Raw genomic sequence first — 15,655 nt, forward strand, 5'->3', positions numbered from 1 at the left:
GAGTTCAAGACCCTCCACACTAGTCCCGGCAAGGTCATGCTTTCGTTCTTCCTCGATCGCAAGGGACCGCTGCTTATCGACTTCCTGGAGCACGGAGCTATGGTCAATGTCCAGCAGTATTACGAAATGTTAACGAAGCTCAGGAATGCAATCAAATCGAAACGTCCCGGTCACCTTTCTTGTGGTGTTGTCCTATTGTACGACAACGCTAAACCACACACATCCAACGCAACAAAGGAATTTCTGAAAAAATTCAAGGGGAAAGTCCTGAGCCAACACCCCCCTTCCCTGCCTATAGTTCAGATCTGTCCCTATGTGACTTCCACATCTTCAATAAGCTCTAAAAAGCACTGCGGAGACAAAGTTTCAATCGGACGGTGACGTCAAGGAGTACGTGCGCAATTGGTTCCAACAGCAGCCAAAGGAGTTGTAAGAGCATGTCATTTTGCGCCTGGTTACACAATGGGATAAATGCCTAAACAGTGGCGGACGATACTTCTGAGGTTCTTTACGTAAGTACTGTGAAATATCCTCTGTCTTGTTATTTATTGACTGAGCCTCATATAATAAAGATAAAAAAAGACAGAACTGAAATATAATGTGTAGTTGTCAAGAAATGGTGCATTAAATATCGACCATTCGTCCTCAATGAGTATACAGGGGGATGGGGTCGAAATTTCGACTGTCCGGACAATAGAGTTTAATAAGAATTGCCTACAACATCCTCTTTAAGACTAGATATTTAGGATATAAATAGTTCTTAATGTGTGTTAAAGTAACTTATGATGCATAGCTGACTGGAGGATAAAGGTTTTGTCCTAAATCCTGCCAATCAACTGAATATCGTTGAAATTGTGTTGAGTATTAAGTAGTGTTGGCAATATATTGCCCAGACGATATATCACAATATTAAAAAAATATCATCCAGACGATATATCATCTTGATATTTTGGTGATATGTATTATGTCGGTGATATATCGTCACTATATTTTGGCGATATATATCGTGTTGGCGATATGTCGTCATGATATTTGGTATTGTGGAGATGATATATCTCCAATATCATGATATGGAAAAATCTTATTGAATTGTCTGACGATATTTTCTTGACAGTATATTGCGATATCAAATTTCCGACATGGTTCATCACTAGTATTGAGTCAGAAAAAAATCAATGAAACTGAACAGAAGTATGCACTGAATAAATATTTATAGTGATCTAATATAATATTATACAAGGTGGTGCAGGGAAACGGGAATTTTGAATCTAGGATTAGCAACACTGTAGCTTCGGCATTTGTTCATGATTGATGCTACATCATTAAGAAGGCTTTGCATTGGAGTGGTGCGGAACATGCGTTTATTGTGAAAACGTTTTATATGAATGGTGATAGTGTGACTGCAGCGCAAAGGGTGTTTCGGCAGCATTACCAGCTATGACATTATGGTCGTGTCCCATCGGCTCATGCGATTACAACCTGGATGCATAATTTCGAAGAAATTGTTTCAGCCTTGAAGGAGAACCCTCCGGGTGACGTTCGAAGGTATGTACCCCAGTGAATATGGCAGGGCTCGAAAAATTCCGTTCCACAGGTCGCCATGGCGAGTAAAAATTTCAGCCTGATCTTTTGCTGTAATATGTACGAAATTTTGATGATTTTAAGTTCAAATTGGAGTACAGCGTAAGTTAGCAAATGATGTTATTTATTTTTATCAACATTGTGAACATTCCATAGAGTCCGTAAGAATTTCTTACCCTTTGTCCCCCAACACCCCATTTCCTGCTTTCTCAAATAATTTAGCGATGTTTTGAATACAGTGATGCTCAGCATCTTATACAGAGTGCTTCAAAAGTTGCACCACCCAAACTTTGGAAATGTATATCATGGAAACCGTAAGAGATATTTACACCGGGTTTTCTGCATTATATTATCCATTGAGATATTTTAAAATTATCAGTTCACTCCGTACAGAAAATTATATAAATTAATAACTGACGGAAAGCAGCATTCAAATTTTTCCAGAGTAAGGAAAATATGTAGGATATTATCGAAGGATCATAATTAGACATTTGATGACTGATGCCATGTCAGTCTGTCATTTGCGACCAATATTGGTCATGTGCAACATTTGATGAATTTTTGACTTGCGATTTTATGGGTTGAGTGAAAAGTGCCATTTTTGGGACATATATCCGTATATGTCAACACAGCAGGTCGAAATATTGCCAACAGTTGCATGCAACATGTGCCTAAGTATTGGCTATACATTTACGTCAAAAACCGCAAATCCAGATTTTGTACCGAAATTGGACTCTTGATAGAATCCTAGTCTGCCCCTGGCTCACTTTCGCCGCTACTGTCACTGTTTTTTAAATTGATTCAGCATGGCGTATTCATTGTAGCAGTGCGTGTGCATTGCTGAAGAGTATTTTACTACTCATTCTTACACTCATGTGCAAGAGGTTTTCCAATAAACATTCCCTGCTTCTGCTGTACCTCACAAAGCAACTGTTTTACAACCAGTCAAACACCAACAAATGATCCCACAAATTGTTTGAGTTGGTATTTATTGTTGAAAATCAGTTCTCAGATGTTTTCAGCAAATTAACAATGATTTTTAAAATAATTTAATTGCTTTTATTTAGATAAATGCTAACATAAATTGATGAACCCAGTGATAGCCTACAGGATTAGTTTAGAGCAGAAAAACGGGTTTCTCCCCGTTTACGATTTTCATGATATATATTTTCAAAGTTTGGATTGTGCAACTTTTGAAACATACTGTACGTAGTATGCACAATTGCTAGTAGGTGGTTTCCTGGTGCCCGATTTTCAGAGCACTGGAATATGGAATCAGTTCGAGTTGCCATTGAGAGGAGCCCTCGCCGCTCCATTCGACAACATGCATCAGTGATACAGTTGAGTCCAAATAGCACACAAAGAATAATTCGTAAATTACAGTTCCACCTCTATAAGTTACGGATTAGCCTCCCCAGTGGCTGCATAGTCGCCTTGTAATCAAGGGGTCGTGGGTTCACGAGTGTTCATTACATAGCACCAAGGTTACAGTCTGGTGTGCAGTGTCATATCATGGTGTCATCGGTCCTTTTTTTTTCTGAAAGTGATGAGGGCATTGCAACGACAGTGACATCGGTTCTGTATGTTGCTATGCTTGAAACATTCTTTGCACCGAAGTTGCACGACACACATCTTGACATCGAAAACATGTGGTTTCAGCAGGACATACTTCACATACTGCTCGACAGTCGATGAAGGCCATTCACAAATTGTTTGCAAGGCAGGTCATTTTACGTAACTGTGATATTCCATGGCCTTCGAGATCCCCTGATCTCAATATTTACAATTTTTTTCCGTGGGGACATCTCAAAAGCAAAGTGTACAGCACATATTCTGCAACCATCGCTGAACTGAAACAGAAAAGTGAAGAGGAAATCACTGTCATTCTTAGAGGCATGATACACCGTGCATTCCAGGTTTCGCAGCAGACTATCAGAATGTGTACGCCGAGATGAAACACATCTTTCCAGTGTCATCTTCAAGAAGTAAAGTGACATGTAAGTGCCATAGTTAATGCCATTATTAATGCATTTCAATCATGAATACTCTGTACATGCATTTCCATGCATTAAATGTATTTTTCCCTGTGTTTATTTGTGCATTTACGTCAGTTGATATTTTCCCATTTCCCTGCACCACCCTGTATTACATTATTACAACATTTTGCTCTTAGTAAATTTCAATGTCTTGTTCACCTAACAAGGAGGTGAAAAAGAAACAGGAGAAGGTGGGTGGGATTTGGACCTACAAAAAAGAAGGATAACTGCTCAGATTACTATGGAGGAACTTTAAAACACATTCATCTTTCTGGAAACCATCTGCACCGTTCTCAACCATTATTTGCTGCACTTCATGGAAAAGATGCATTTTGTAGAATTGTCCGGTATTGTACAAGATATAGTTATGAAATTTTACTTAAAATCCTGAGAAATTGGCTTGTTTTTGTTCAAATGTGACAGTGATTCTCTCCAGGTTCAGGAAAACCTGTTCAGAGGTACAGATCCCACATAAATTTATCTTAAATATTCTCCAATTCTTCTGATGAATTCTGTTTGTGTATTATATTAATCATTGCTCATAAGTTCATGTAATGTTGGATAATGAATAATTTTCATAACAACAGTGTTTTCATTTCAAAGTTGTCTATTCTCTGTTGATGCTAACATGCTATGTTGCCAAATGTATGAATCCAAGACTCAATCTTTTTTCCAGGCAGACAAATAAGAAGTTGCGAAGTGTACATACTTTATTTTTACAGATAATACTAGCCTGTGATTTATTTTTCCACTTTTGTGACTTGCTTACAATTCCAATGAAACTGGCTGTATAATTTCAATGTTTTATGTTTCACTGTATATTATTTTTCAGCTAATCTTCCACCAACTTTGTCAAAATCCCAAGTGAGTTCAGTCCGAAAGCATCTGAAACTGCAGTTGCTGAGTATTCTGAAGCACCCTGCTGCTGTAGACTACCATAGTAATATCACAACACTCCTAACAGATTTGGGTGCAACGTATCAAGAGGTAGGAGACATTCAAGTTCAATTGCAGGGTGGCAACTCACCGGGAATTCCTTGAATTCCAGGAATTATGCATGAATTATTTGTACTGGGAAATCTGCGTGAATTTTTCTTCATAGACGTAAAGAAATTTTGATTTTTTTTTTTTACCAAGTCCCGTTGAATTTATACATATTTATTCATTCCATGAAGCAAGTTTTTCACAGGTTAGCCATTATTTTTATCAAGGAAGAAAATGAAGAGAATGATGTGTTGCAAATAAAACAGAATTATCTCATTTCCTTTACTTTGTTAAGGATCCTTTGCAGAACAATCTATCTAACCGACTGAAAATTATTGCAAACTAAGAAGTTGATTGATTGATTAGTTGGTTACTTGATTAGTAACTTTGATTTTGAAATTCTTATGCAATTAATATTTCTTCCTTCAATAAATTAGTGTATCCTGTAACGTATGTGACTTGTGTTTCTAGATGTATTTCGAATCTGAGTATTTGAAATGCCAGGACTATGTGTCTGGAAAACCTGGAAAACAGGGAAATGTCAGGGAATTTTGCAGATCATCTGGAATTCATGTGCATTTTGTGGAAGAGAAAAAAGTTTCAAGATGAACAAGCAGTTCACTTCCACTTTTGGATTCAATTTTTGTGATTCCACTCCCAAAAAAGATTCAGTTCAGAAACTCGTTTCTTTTGTTCTTATGAATCGTAGTCTTGTGCAATTATGGTTCCTTCAAATTTCTGTAATATATTTTCACTTTTATAATTCACTAATTTTAGAAAGAATATCAAAGTAAAACTTGCAGTCCAGATATCTGATTGATAACTAAAGTACATTGACAATATGATTATAATTATTGGAAAGGTTGGTGAAGTGGAGGTAATCGTCTATTATTTTATAGATCTTAGTCTTGTTAGCATTTTCTATAGAATTTCTATATGCAACAAAAATTTCTCTGGATGCTGTGTACTTATAAATGTAAGCAAAAATGCAGCATTTTCTATGACACTATAAATCCGCTAGAAAATGAAAAATTGTGAATGGTTTATGAAGGTAATGTTGTTTATGAACTTTTTCTGTTGTATTTGTATTGTGGAGATCTGTTATAGTGAAATAATGTACCTCTGTTACTGTAGCCTGAAGGCTAGATGCATGTGTTTGTGGCACCCAATACATTTGATGCCGATTGTAATTTTACATTTTATTCAATGAATTTTCATGTGTTTTTGTGTGTAGAATGAAATTTGCTAAAAAAAAAAGAAAGTTGTAAAAGTGTTCATAACAATTTACAAATTATATATTTAATTGAAAAACTCAAGTTTCAAAATCAAAAATCATGGTGATAAACATGTCTTGAAAATATTTCATTTTTGGACTGGAAAACCTGGAAATGTCAGGGAATTTCATAATATCAAAATTGTAGCTACCTTGAAATGGCAAATTTAAACTCTGCACCTTAAATTATATATTTTAAATATATGGGTTTGTGGCCTTGAATTTTTGGAAAGTTCGCCTTGAAAACTGGGAATTATACTTGAATTTTATCATGGTCCTAAAGTGGCCACCCTGAAATAACATTGTGAAAATATTTTTTTATTTTAAGTTGAGACCCTTTATTTTTATGTGTCATTATATTTTGTGGAACACTCTTCCTACTAATAATCTTAGAAATTTCTCAAACCACTTCCAGGACTAGGCCCTCAAGAGAGTGTTGCAGTGGATCCATAGACACATATTTTTGATAAATAAAAAAGCAAAATTTCAGTACAAAAACAGAGTTAATTTTGGGTTCAAAGCGGTAAATAAAATAAAATTTTGGTGTTATAGTGGTGAAAAATCGGATCAAAAACAGTATATAAAATGACATTTTGGTTTCAAAATTGTGAATACTCCTAAATTTGATTTTGAAACTGCACTTATTACACAAAATAAATGTATCCCTTCTAATAGCACATTTATGTAGTTACCAGAGTATAAGTTTTTTCCTGTATAAAGGGGTCAATTTTTGCTTCTCAAATATTTACAGCAAAATTAAGCAATTTCCAATGGTTTGCATAACTCGCAGGAAAATTCAAACTTCAGAAAGTGTCACATTAGTAAATAAACTGTAAATTTCATGTTTAAGAGTTTATTTTGCATTTTGCAGTTCATTTCGGATCATTTTGTGCCAAAACGTTAGGATAATGCACCTCACACCTTTCAGAAACATGAAAAATTAACATTACAATGTGTTATTTCATATTTCACGTTTTCGTCAAATAATAAATATGCATGCCTGTATGGATCCATAATTTTATGTTTTTCGGGGGCCTGGAGCCTTTGGGAAAATTTAATATCCAGAAAGCATTCTAATATTTTTATTCTACTATTGGAACCGTAAATGTAAATGTGGGAATATGAAATTCTATTCTATTTACTTACATACATGTTAAAGGAAAGCAATATATTTTGTAATCTGTTCAAACATGGCCTGTAAGAAGTAATATAAGTACAAAACCCTAAAAAAGAGGGAGAGAGGAAGCTGCTGTTAACAATCATTCTGATGTTGGATTAATACTGATACCATTATTCTTTTATGACAAAAATTGTTTGTTACAAGATTTGAGAGGAAGTCCGTTCTTGTACAGGGGCCAATAAAAAAGTCCCCACCTTCTGTACTGTAAATATAGAGAAACAATGTACTCACTTTTCCACAACAATTATTGTTGGTTGTTGATTTTAATGTCCATGAGGGTGCGCACTGTGTGTTTGACATGTACTTTTTGGATTTTGCGGTGGTTGTATCTAATATGCTTAGTGAGTCCGGCAATGGATTGAGCTTTTTTTTCTTAATATGCAAGTGTTGGATTCTTTCATTAATGCATCTGATGGATCTGCTGATTCAAAGTGCCTTGCACTTGAATTCTGTATCATACACACCTGGGTTAACAAGGGGGGAGAGCAAGTATTGCTTCTGTTTGTTGAGTTTTATCAGATATTTTGGCAACTGGTTTGTGGGATACTTCAATCCTGTAGGGAAGAAGGGCCTGGGATGTGCTGGCAGGGAAGGCAATCACTTTTCTTGATGTTTGGATCTGGTTGTGGTTGGGTAGGCTTTCTGAGCTGCATTTCTGCCTTACTACACCAAGTGGAGAGTTGTGACTCGGTGCAACTACAGGAATTGTAGTTTTCCTGGCGATGGGATTTGAACCAGCCAGGTTAAATCGGTGTTAGCATCCAACGTGTTGAGTGCATACATTGGCCTGCTAACAGCAACTTAACCTGGCTGGTTACCCGAGAACACTTGTTCGAATCAGTGTAACCAATATTTTAGGGCTAGTTCTGTGATGGTGGCTATCTCTTCCCTTGGGCCCTTCTTCTCTGGGGCAGTAGAAGAAGGCTGTTCAGCCACACTTTAACCTTTGTTTGGGTTGATGGTTGGAAAGTGCATGGATATATTGGTTCCACACTTTTGGACCACCTTGTACATAATGTAGAGTCCATTGCGTAATGTTAATACCATTGCATAATGGTATGTATTACAGGGAATGAAAACTAATTCTGTACCATTTATGTTGCAGGTAACTGAACATGAATTTTTAGCCATTGGTATATATTGCTGAAATCTTATTTGTATGTCGAAACAAAAAGTTTTTCTTCTATGTTTCTGCAGGTCATGAAAGCATATCCAAAACTTGGAGACATTCGTAAGCATCAGAAACGTCTGGAAAAGAGTGAAGTTCGTGAGAGTGTGCAGCCGGCCAAGAAACCCAGAATAGAAGAAGAGGAAGATGAAGAAGAAGAGGAGGAGGAAGAGGAAAAAGTAGTTCCGGAAGTTAAAGTACAAACAGATGAGGCTGTGGATATTGCTGAGCAATTTGTTGTGGAAAGATTAACACCAGAATTAGCAACACAACTAGTAATCATATCAATGGTAAGTTCATGGAATGCATGGAGAATGGTTGTGGGTCACATAATGGTAGACAGCCTGATTATTTATTTATTTATTTACTTAAAGTTTCAGATACAGCACTGAAAGACTATTTTATACTGAAATTATAGCAACAAGAAAAAAAATTAAAATAATAACAACAAAACAAGACAATACAAGATGTCAGACAAAAAAAATGTTACATGTACATTCTTACGGATTGTTGGAAACAGTGCTCTGACAAGAAAATATCAACATTTACAGGCAGGTTATTATGTAAGTGGGGGAGCCTATAGTAAAGTCAGTACTGTGTCAGTACAGGGTGTACATAAAGTATGGTAACACTTTCAAAAATGTATTATCATCATAACCAAGTGACACTAGTTGAACAAGTAAAGTCATAAGTTTTTCTGTATTGCAGTTGTTCCCTGCAGTTCCATTTGTGGCAAATTCAAGATGGCACTTTCTGGAGCTGAAAAAATATTGTGTGCTACATTTTGATGAAACTAAGAGTGCTACAGAAATGTTGAACGGAAATTTACGAGCAAATACAGGAAAGAAGCACCAAGCAGTAAGACAATCTACGATTGGCATCGGAAATTTGCTACAACCGGGTGCTTGTGTGCAAAGAAAAGAAGTGCTCGGCTAGGTGTGAGTGAATGAGTGAGGGAAGAGTTCACAAGAAGTCCTAGAAAATCTACATCTAGAGCTTCATGTTAGTTGGGTATGTCACCTATGACTGTGTGGAGTGTTTTGAGTAAAAAATTGTGTGTGATATCAATCTGACTGCAGTTAGTGCAAAAGTTATATCCCCAAGACAAAGAAAGGTAGTAACATTTTGGCTCTGAATTGCAGGAGAGAAGATGAATTCGTAGATTTGTTATTTTTTAGTAATGAAGCAACATTAGATTGCCTCCCTGATTGGTGCTTCTTTCGTGTATTTGCTCTAAAATTTCCGTTGTGCATCTGTAGCACTCTTGTTTTATGAAAATGTATCACACAAAGAATTTTCAGCTCCAGGAAGCATCATCTTGAATTTGCCAACATCTAGCAGCAAGAAATGGAACTACACGAAACACCTGCAATACACAAAAAAACTTACAACTTTACTCGTTCAACTAATGTGTTGTGTCACTTGCTAATGCTAATAGTTTGTTTACAATAAATTTTTGAAAGTGTTACCGGACTTTATGTACACCCTGTATGTTGATGTCCACATACTTGTTGGTTAAATTTCCATCAATTACTCACCAGATTTGTACGTAAATGAAGTAGTCTATGTGCAATTTCGGTCATGTGGTATGCCATCTCATTAGATGTGTTAGAAATATCTGTAGTAAGATAGTGTGCTCTAAGAGCAAACTATCATGTTCTTACTTAATTTGTTTTTCATAATGAAGACGTATTATTATTTACATGCAATTTCCAGTTCAATATGCAGCTGTACTTTTATCATTCATTTTAGGCCAACCTTCCTGACAAAATGCCTCCCCACTTCAGTTCAACATATACACCCATAGCAGCCGCAGGAACACCCGGCCAAATAAAGCATGTTGCCAGACTCATAGGAGCTCAGCTTACGGCTGCAGGAGTAGGACCAGGTGCCAGCAAATCAAAGAAGACTATTATGGTACTTTTAGGTTCATAAATAACTTAATTAATTTGGAATTTTGCACAGTCATGGACACTCTTGGGTTGTCATAATCCCATTGACTTTCAATGGAATTGTTACAATCCAGAAGTGTCGGTGACTGTACGTAGTAATAGCATAATCCAGTGCTGGGATGCTCCTGTTTTCAGTTGTTGGTTCAGTGGTATCATATACCTGTATGCATGATACATACCTTGTGCTGGAAAATACATATTTGTTGTTAAAGCATAAATGGCACACATAAAACACACTAAAGCCAGTCTCACACGGTACTTCCCGATCGACTTCTTGCTTCCTTATTTAATGGTCGTGTGAGAGATTTCTCTTTTTAAGTTCCCGACAGAATTAGAAACCATCTTTAAATCCATCGTTAATACCATAGAACCACCCAATCAGAATTGAGGAGCACACTGGCCAGCTGAAGTAGGAAGGAGAAGAAGAAGAAGAGCAGTAGATGTTTGACTGTTTATTCAAGGCAGCTTAAAGAAGAAACAAAAAACATTCGACCAATACAACTATATTAAATGATTGAGAGGAACATTTTATTTGTTGAGCAAAGAGTCTATTAATTATTTTTGTTTTAAATAAATAGTTCACATGTCTAAATTTCCTGCTGTGATGTTGGTACTTTACGAATACTATCTTGAAATGAAAACTGAACAGATTCATATGTTGGCTGTAACAATTGGACTACGTTCTGTGTAGCACCGCAGTAAATAAATCTGCTAGTGTTGTAATGATGCATACATTATGAATTGTAATTGTTTCTTCATGGCCTTCCAAGTTAATCTCACAATAAGTATCTTATGAGCAAAGAAGTGTCAATGTAATATAAATATAATATGGTAACTTAATGTAAACACCACAATTTTCGCATTTTGCATGTTGTGAGGTTTATGCAATTTATTTGACTAGTTCGTATTGGGGAATAAATTTCAAAACCAAACGGAGAAGGGTTTCATTAGAAGATGCAACTTCGATCATAACATATGAGTAATGCAATTTTATACTAGTGTGTCCATAAAATAGATATCAACTTGAAGTAACATCTGTTATATACTCAAATTCACTGCCACGGGCTACATGTGCTGCATTTTTCAACAGTGTCTTTTAGGAGAAAACATTATTTTCCTTTATCTTCAGCGGTTATTAGCATCTAAATTTGTGAAGTGGTATACCATGATTGTGTAGTTGCCATTTTTTAAGATGTGAAATTAAGGATCGCGTGAGACCCCTTTTGCTCCCTTTGCGAACTGAAGATGTAAGAAATCTTGAATCGGAGGTGGGTTGGGATGTGAGACTGGAGACTGGCTTAAATCTGATAGTGTTTTATGAACATGTTATTTGCTCATGCACAATGACATGAGAACAAGGAATAGTCTTTGAACTATGTTGATGTCAGTTTCCAGAAATCCCCGCACTACACTGGCTAACTGGCTGAACTCCACCCTGGCCCGAATTATCCTAAATTCGTCGGTTCCTTCACGGTGTCTGGTTAAGTAACAGACACACACGGACCATAGATACATATATTTAATTACTATAATACAAGTACACGAAGGACTACGCGATAAATACAAAGGACTGTCAATTTGGCTGTAGAACCTGCATCTACAGCGCACTTGTAACCGTGCGCGTGTGTCACGGTTCTTGACACGAAGACTTTCTTACGACGACTGTTGCCAACACCAAAGCAGAGAGCGTGACTCGGCTCTCAGGATGTTCCCGAATTTCACTTGTGGGTGTAAGTTCCCATTCTCAAAGTCTGCAGGAGGTTATGCAGTTTTTTACTCCCACACACTTCACACGTGTCTAACTTACACATAATATAAAATCAGTTCACACTCAATGCATATACTCAAAAGTAGAAAGAATATAAAAAAAACACTAATTATGTACATTGTTCACTGATTCACTGAACCAACTATGTATCTAATATTTAATATCTTCCTTTTTTTCTGCTGCTTACACACATTAATATATTTTTTTTTAACTGTAATTGATTTTTAATTGATTTTCATAAATCTCATTACCAACATTTTAAAAACTTTCCATTAAACTGTATAACAACTAAGAAATACGGAGAAAATATGTTGAAATTGTGTTTACTATGTAACCACAAATCTTGCATCATGCCCGTGCAGTCTAAGGCATCATGCCTTGGGCTACGGGACGCGTGCAGGTTCGAGTCTCATCGGTGAAGTGTAACAACTTTTCTCCTGAGATTTCAGCCTGTGTATGGGATCAGTGGCCACCCACTATCATGAGGAAATTGGGGAGCTTTGAATGAGTAGCGTAACCTGGTCACGGAAACCTAAAATTTCAACTGGGGTTTCATTGTGCTGACCACATGTCACCCCATAACTAGTTGGACGATTTCCCACCTCGGCAGTTGGGAGTGAGGCTGGCAGTACTTGACCCTCGCAGGCTTTTGCGCCACAGGTTATTTATGTAACCATGATTCGAACAAAAAATTGAATTGAACAAAGTTGAATTTGATTTCATGACACAAAAAGGATTATCATTGTAGTTGTTATAGTTTCCTAAATAGACTAACTGATAAACTAATAATTTTTACAATGAATGTTGTAGCAACATTTACTAACAAAATAGATTTCAACATTTATTTGTCAGGGATAGGTCACCGTAATGTCAATTGATTTGTTAGTTTTCTTCTTGTCACAGACAGATGGAACAGGTTGATTGAGGTATTAAATATAAAATTATTCAAGATCCTGACATTTCTTTCAGTCCAGGAAATTGTATCTTTGTGTTTGTAATATTTTCCCAGAAATAAACACACATTGAATGGCTTGATTATAAACATTTGGCAGAATTAAATTGATATTTTATCCAAAATGCAGGTGACACTCTATACTCCAGTAGATCCCAGATGGCAAGAAAAAGTACAGAACATCTTCAAATCTTACTTCCAACTGAATAGACATGGCACCATGCCATACCCCAGCACTTCTAAGTGTTAGAAATAAGAGCCCCTTCCAGCTGAGTGAAAACAATTCCACCTTGCTCCGAGATAACATAACCCATAATAATGAAGGCAGCGGACCTACGAATTTACCGCATGTATACATGTATAATATGTGTGTATAATGCACATGCTGTTTTTTGATGGGGAAAAGCGACAAACAATTATATCTCGTATACAGTACAATTCAGGTTCAAGAAATAGCTTTCTTAGTTATAGTTCATAAAGCTATTACTATACCGATCAAGAGCGAATGACATCACACCTATTCAGTGACTCGCCTTTTGCTATGTGGACCATGAGATGAATATTGTCTTGTGTATTGAATGAGTCACCAACCCATGTCATTTCCCATTCCCCCTCTCTCTCCACTGTTCAGCATCCCAAAGCTTTCATTTCTGTAACCACCTTGTTCATTTTGTAGCAGAAGAAAGCGAGATCAAAATTATGTTATATATTTACTGCGCTCAGGAAGTTATTTTTCTATTATTTCTCGCATGACAAATACTGCTGATACACATTCTGTGTGATGGGAGGTGCATGCTAAAATTCTACCGAACGGCACCACTTTTCTCTGTGTTGCAAAACTTTTCGTTAACAAAGTGAAAAATTGCAATACGTTTCATTACAAAGTGAAATATCATGGGACCAGTGTTTTTTTTTCCCCAATATGGTAATTTGTGTTTGTGCCTGTTGATATACACACGTTATACACAGTGATATTGTGAAAGCATGTGTAGTTTCATGTTGGCTATCCAAATTACTCCATAACATAGTACACACCACAGTTTTTGGGGCCAAACATTTTGGAAAGAAGTGAGTAAATACGGTAATTGGTTGCTAGAATAAGAGTAGTATTGTAAAAATGTGATACTTTCCCAAATTATATTTTCACCATGTTTATTTCACATTATGAACCAAATTACATGTTCGAAGTTTTATTTCATTTTCAGATGTTAATGGTTAGAGATATATTGATTGCTGACTTTTGATTTTTGACTATCATAGATAGACAGACCTTCAGATTACAATCCATTTTTTCATGTTAGGTTAATATTATCTATTGTTTCTGTCCTAGTTTTGTGCTTCAATCTTTAGTAGTTTCTGATAAATTAATTAGTTTTGGTTGTAATGGTAAGGCCAGTCAAGAATGTAAATATTGCATGAAGCCACTATTATGCAGATCTTTCAGCTTGCCAAATTTCATATTTATAGCTTAAATGCCTTTTGCAATATTAACCCCTTTCGGTGCTTATGCAGAGACATGGAAACACCACGGCCAATGTACCATTTTGGATATTTTTCTAAAATTATTTACTCTGCTACTATGTACTGTACAGACCTCAAATTACAAAATAGTACTGTCTAAACCATAACTTACAAAAACTGTATGTAATTTTCTTCAAGCGTCAGTGTTGCCATCCCACAAAATTAAAAAAAAAAAAATTTTTTCTTTGTTCTGTTATTATTATCTTCAGTGCTCTGAAGTTTCTTGCTTCATAGATGGAGGGGGTTTACCATACCATGTTCTAAAATGCCACTGCAGAACAGTAACTGTTCATTTTCACTAATTCCAGGACACAAATAGCTTTCTCTACTGGAGTGCCAGCCATTTACTCACGTGATGCTAGTGTTATGAACAACTGCAGTTTAAAAAAAACTTTCATCTCACATCTACACTACTATGCACATTGAATGTCTACCTGTTTAACAGTTTTGGTTCTGTATAATGTGGAAAGTTTCCGTTTCTTTTGTGGTAACTCTGTGTTAATTCCATCTGAATATAAGTTTAATCATACATACTGATATTTTACTGTCAACAGTTATTAATGATCACTATGTATATTTTTAGGTTTTTCCCATACCAGATGATGATGATGATGATTTCTCAACCAAAGAGAAAAAGATTGGCACTCTGGTAGGTGGAACTACATTGGACAGAGACATGGAAGAAGAGAGTGAGAAACCAATGGTGCAGTTGCTACCTTCGGGAAGTATAAGGGTGAAACAAAAAATTAAAACTTTGAAGTTGTCAGAAATCACTAAACCTCTAGAAACTGAAGAGCGTGATAAAATGCTCGTAAGTGCTGTGCAGCGAATCTTGAAAGCAGAGAAGAGTGCTCTGGTTGGAGGAGTTCCTTTCGTCAGGAACAAGATTCTCATCACCTTTGCTTCACAGTTCCATGATCGCATTCGTGATGGTGAGTATAGTGATGAACTTCTGTAAGGTAATAAAGAATGCCAGACACACAAGTTCGAGTCCTGGTGAAGCCTGCATTTTTTGCTGAAAACTCTACGTACGCATATCTTGTTCCTCAAAATAGATACAATGATAGTATTTTAATAATTATATGACATAGTATCTAAATCTGATTTGTAAGTAATACTCAGTTATATTATTTTCTCTTCATCTTGATATACGTGTAACTCAGGTTAAACTGTAGTCACAATGTTAATAATACATAATAATAATAATTGTGGAGGACTTCTAAATTGTTAACTTGTTTGA

At 36.1% G+C, this 15,655-nt stretch overlaps 1 protein-coding gene across 2 annotated transcripts in view; it reads left to right on the top strand.

Annotated features, from left to right (window-relative positions):
* Positions 1–15,655, top strand: part of Sym (symplekin scaffold protein) — a 175,536-nt gene that overhangs the window by 49,829 nt on the left and 110,052 nt on the right. For both annotated transcript variants that reach the window (XM_083112238.1, XM_083112247.1), the window contains exons 7-10: positions 4,450–4,604; positions 8,252–8,512; positions 9,975–10,139; positions 14,999–15,347. In XM_083112238.1, the coding sequence (XP_082968364.1) occupies positions 4,450–4,604; positions 8,252–8,512; positions 9,975–10,139; positions 14,999–15,347 (930 nt within the window). The remainder of the gene's footprint in view (positions 1–4,449; positions 4,605–8,251; positions 8,513–9,974; positions 10,140–14,998; positions 15,348–15,655) is intronic.

This window comes from Lepisma saccharinum, chromosome 1 (assembly GCF_977018435.1).
Source record: "Lepisma saccharinum chromosome 1, izLepSacc3.1, whole genome shotgun sequence".
NCBI lineage: Eukaryota > Metazoa > Arthropoda > Insecta > Zygentoma > Lepismatidae > Lepisma > Lepisma saccharinum.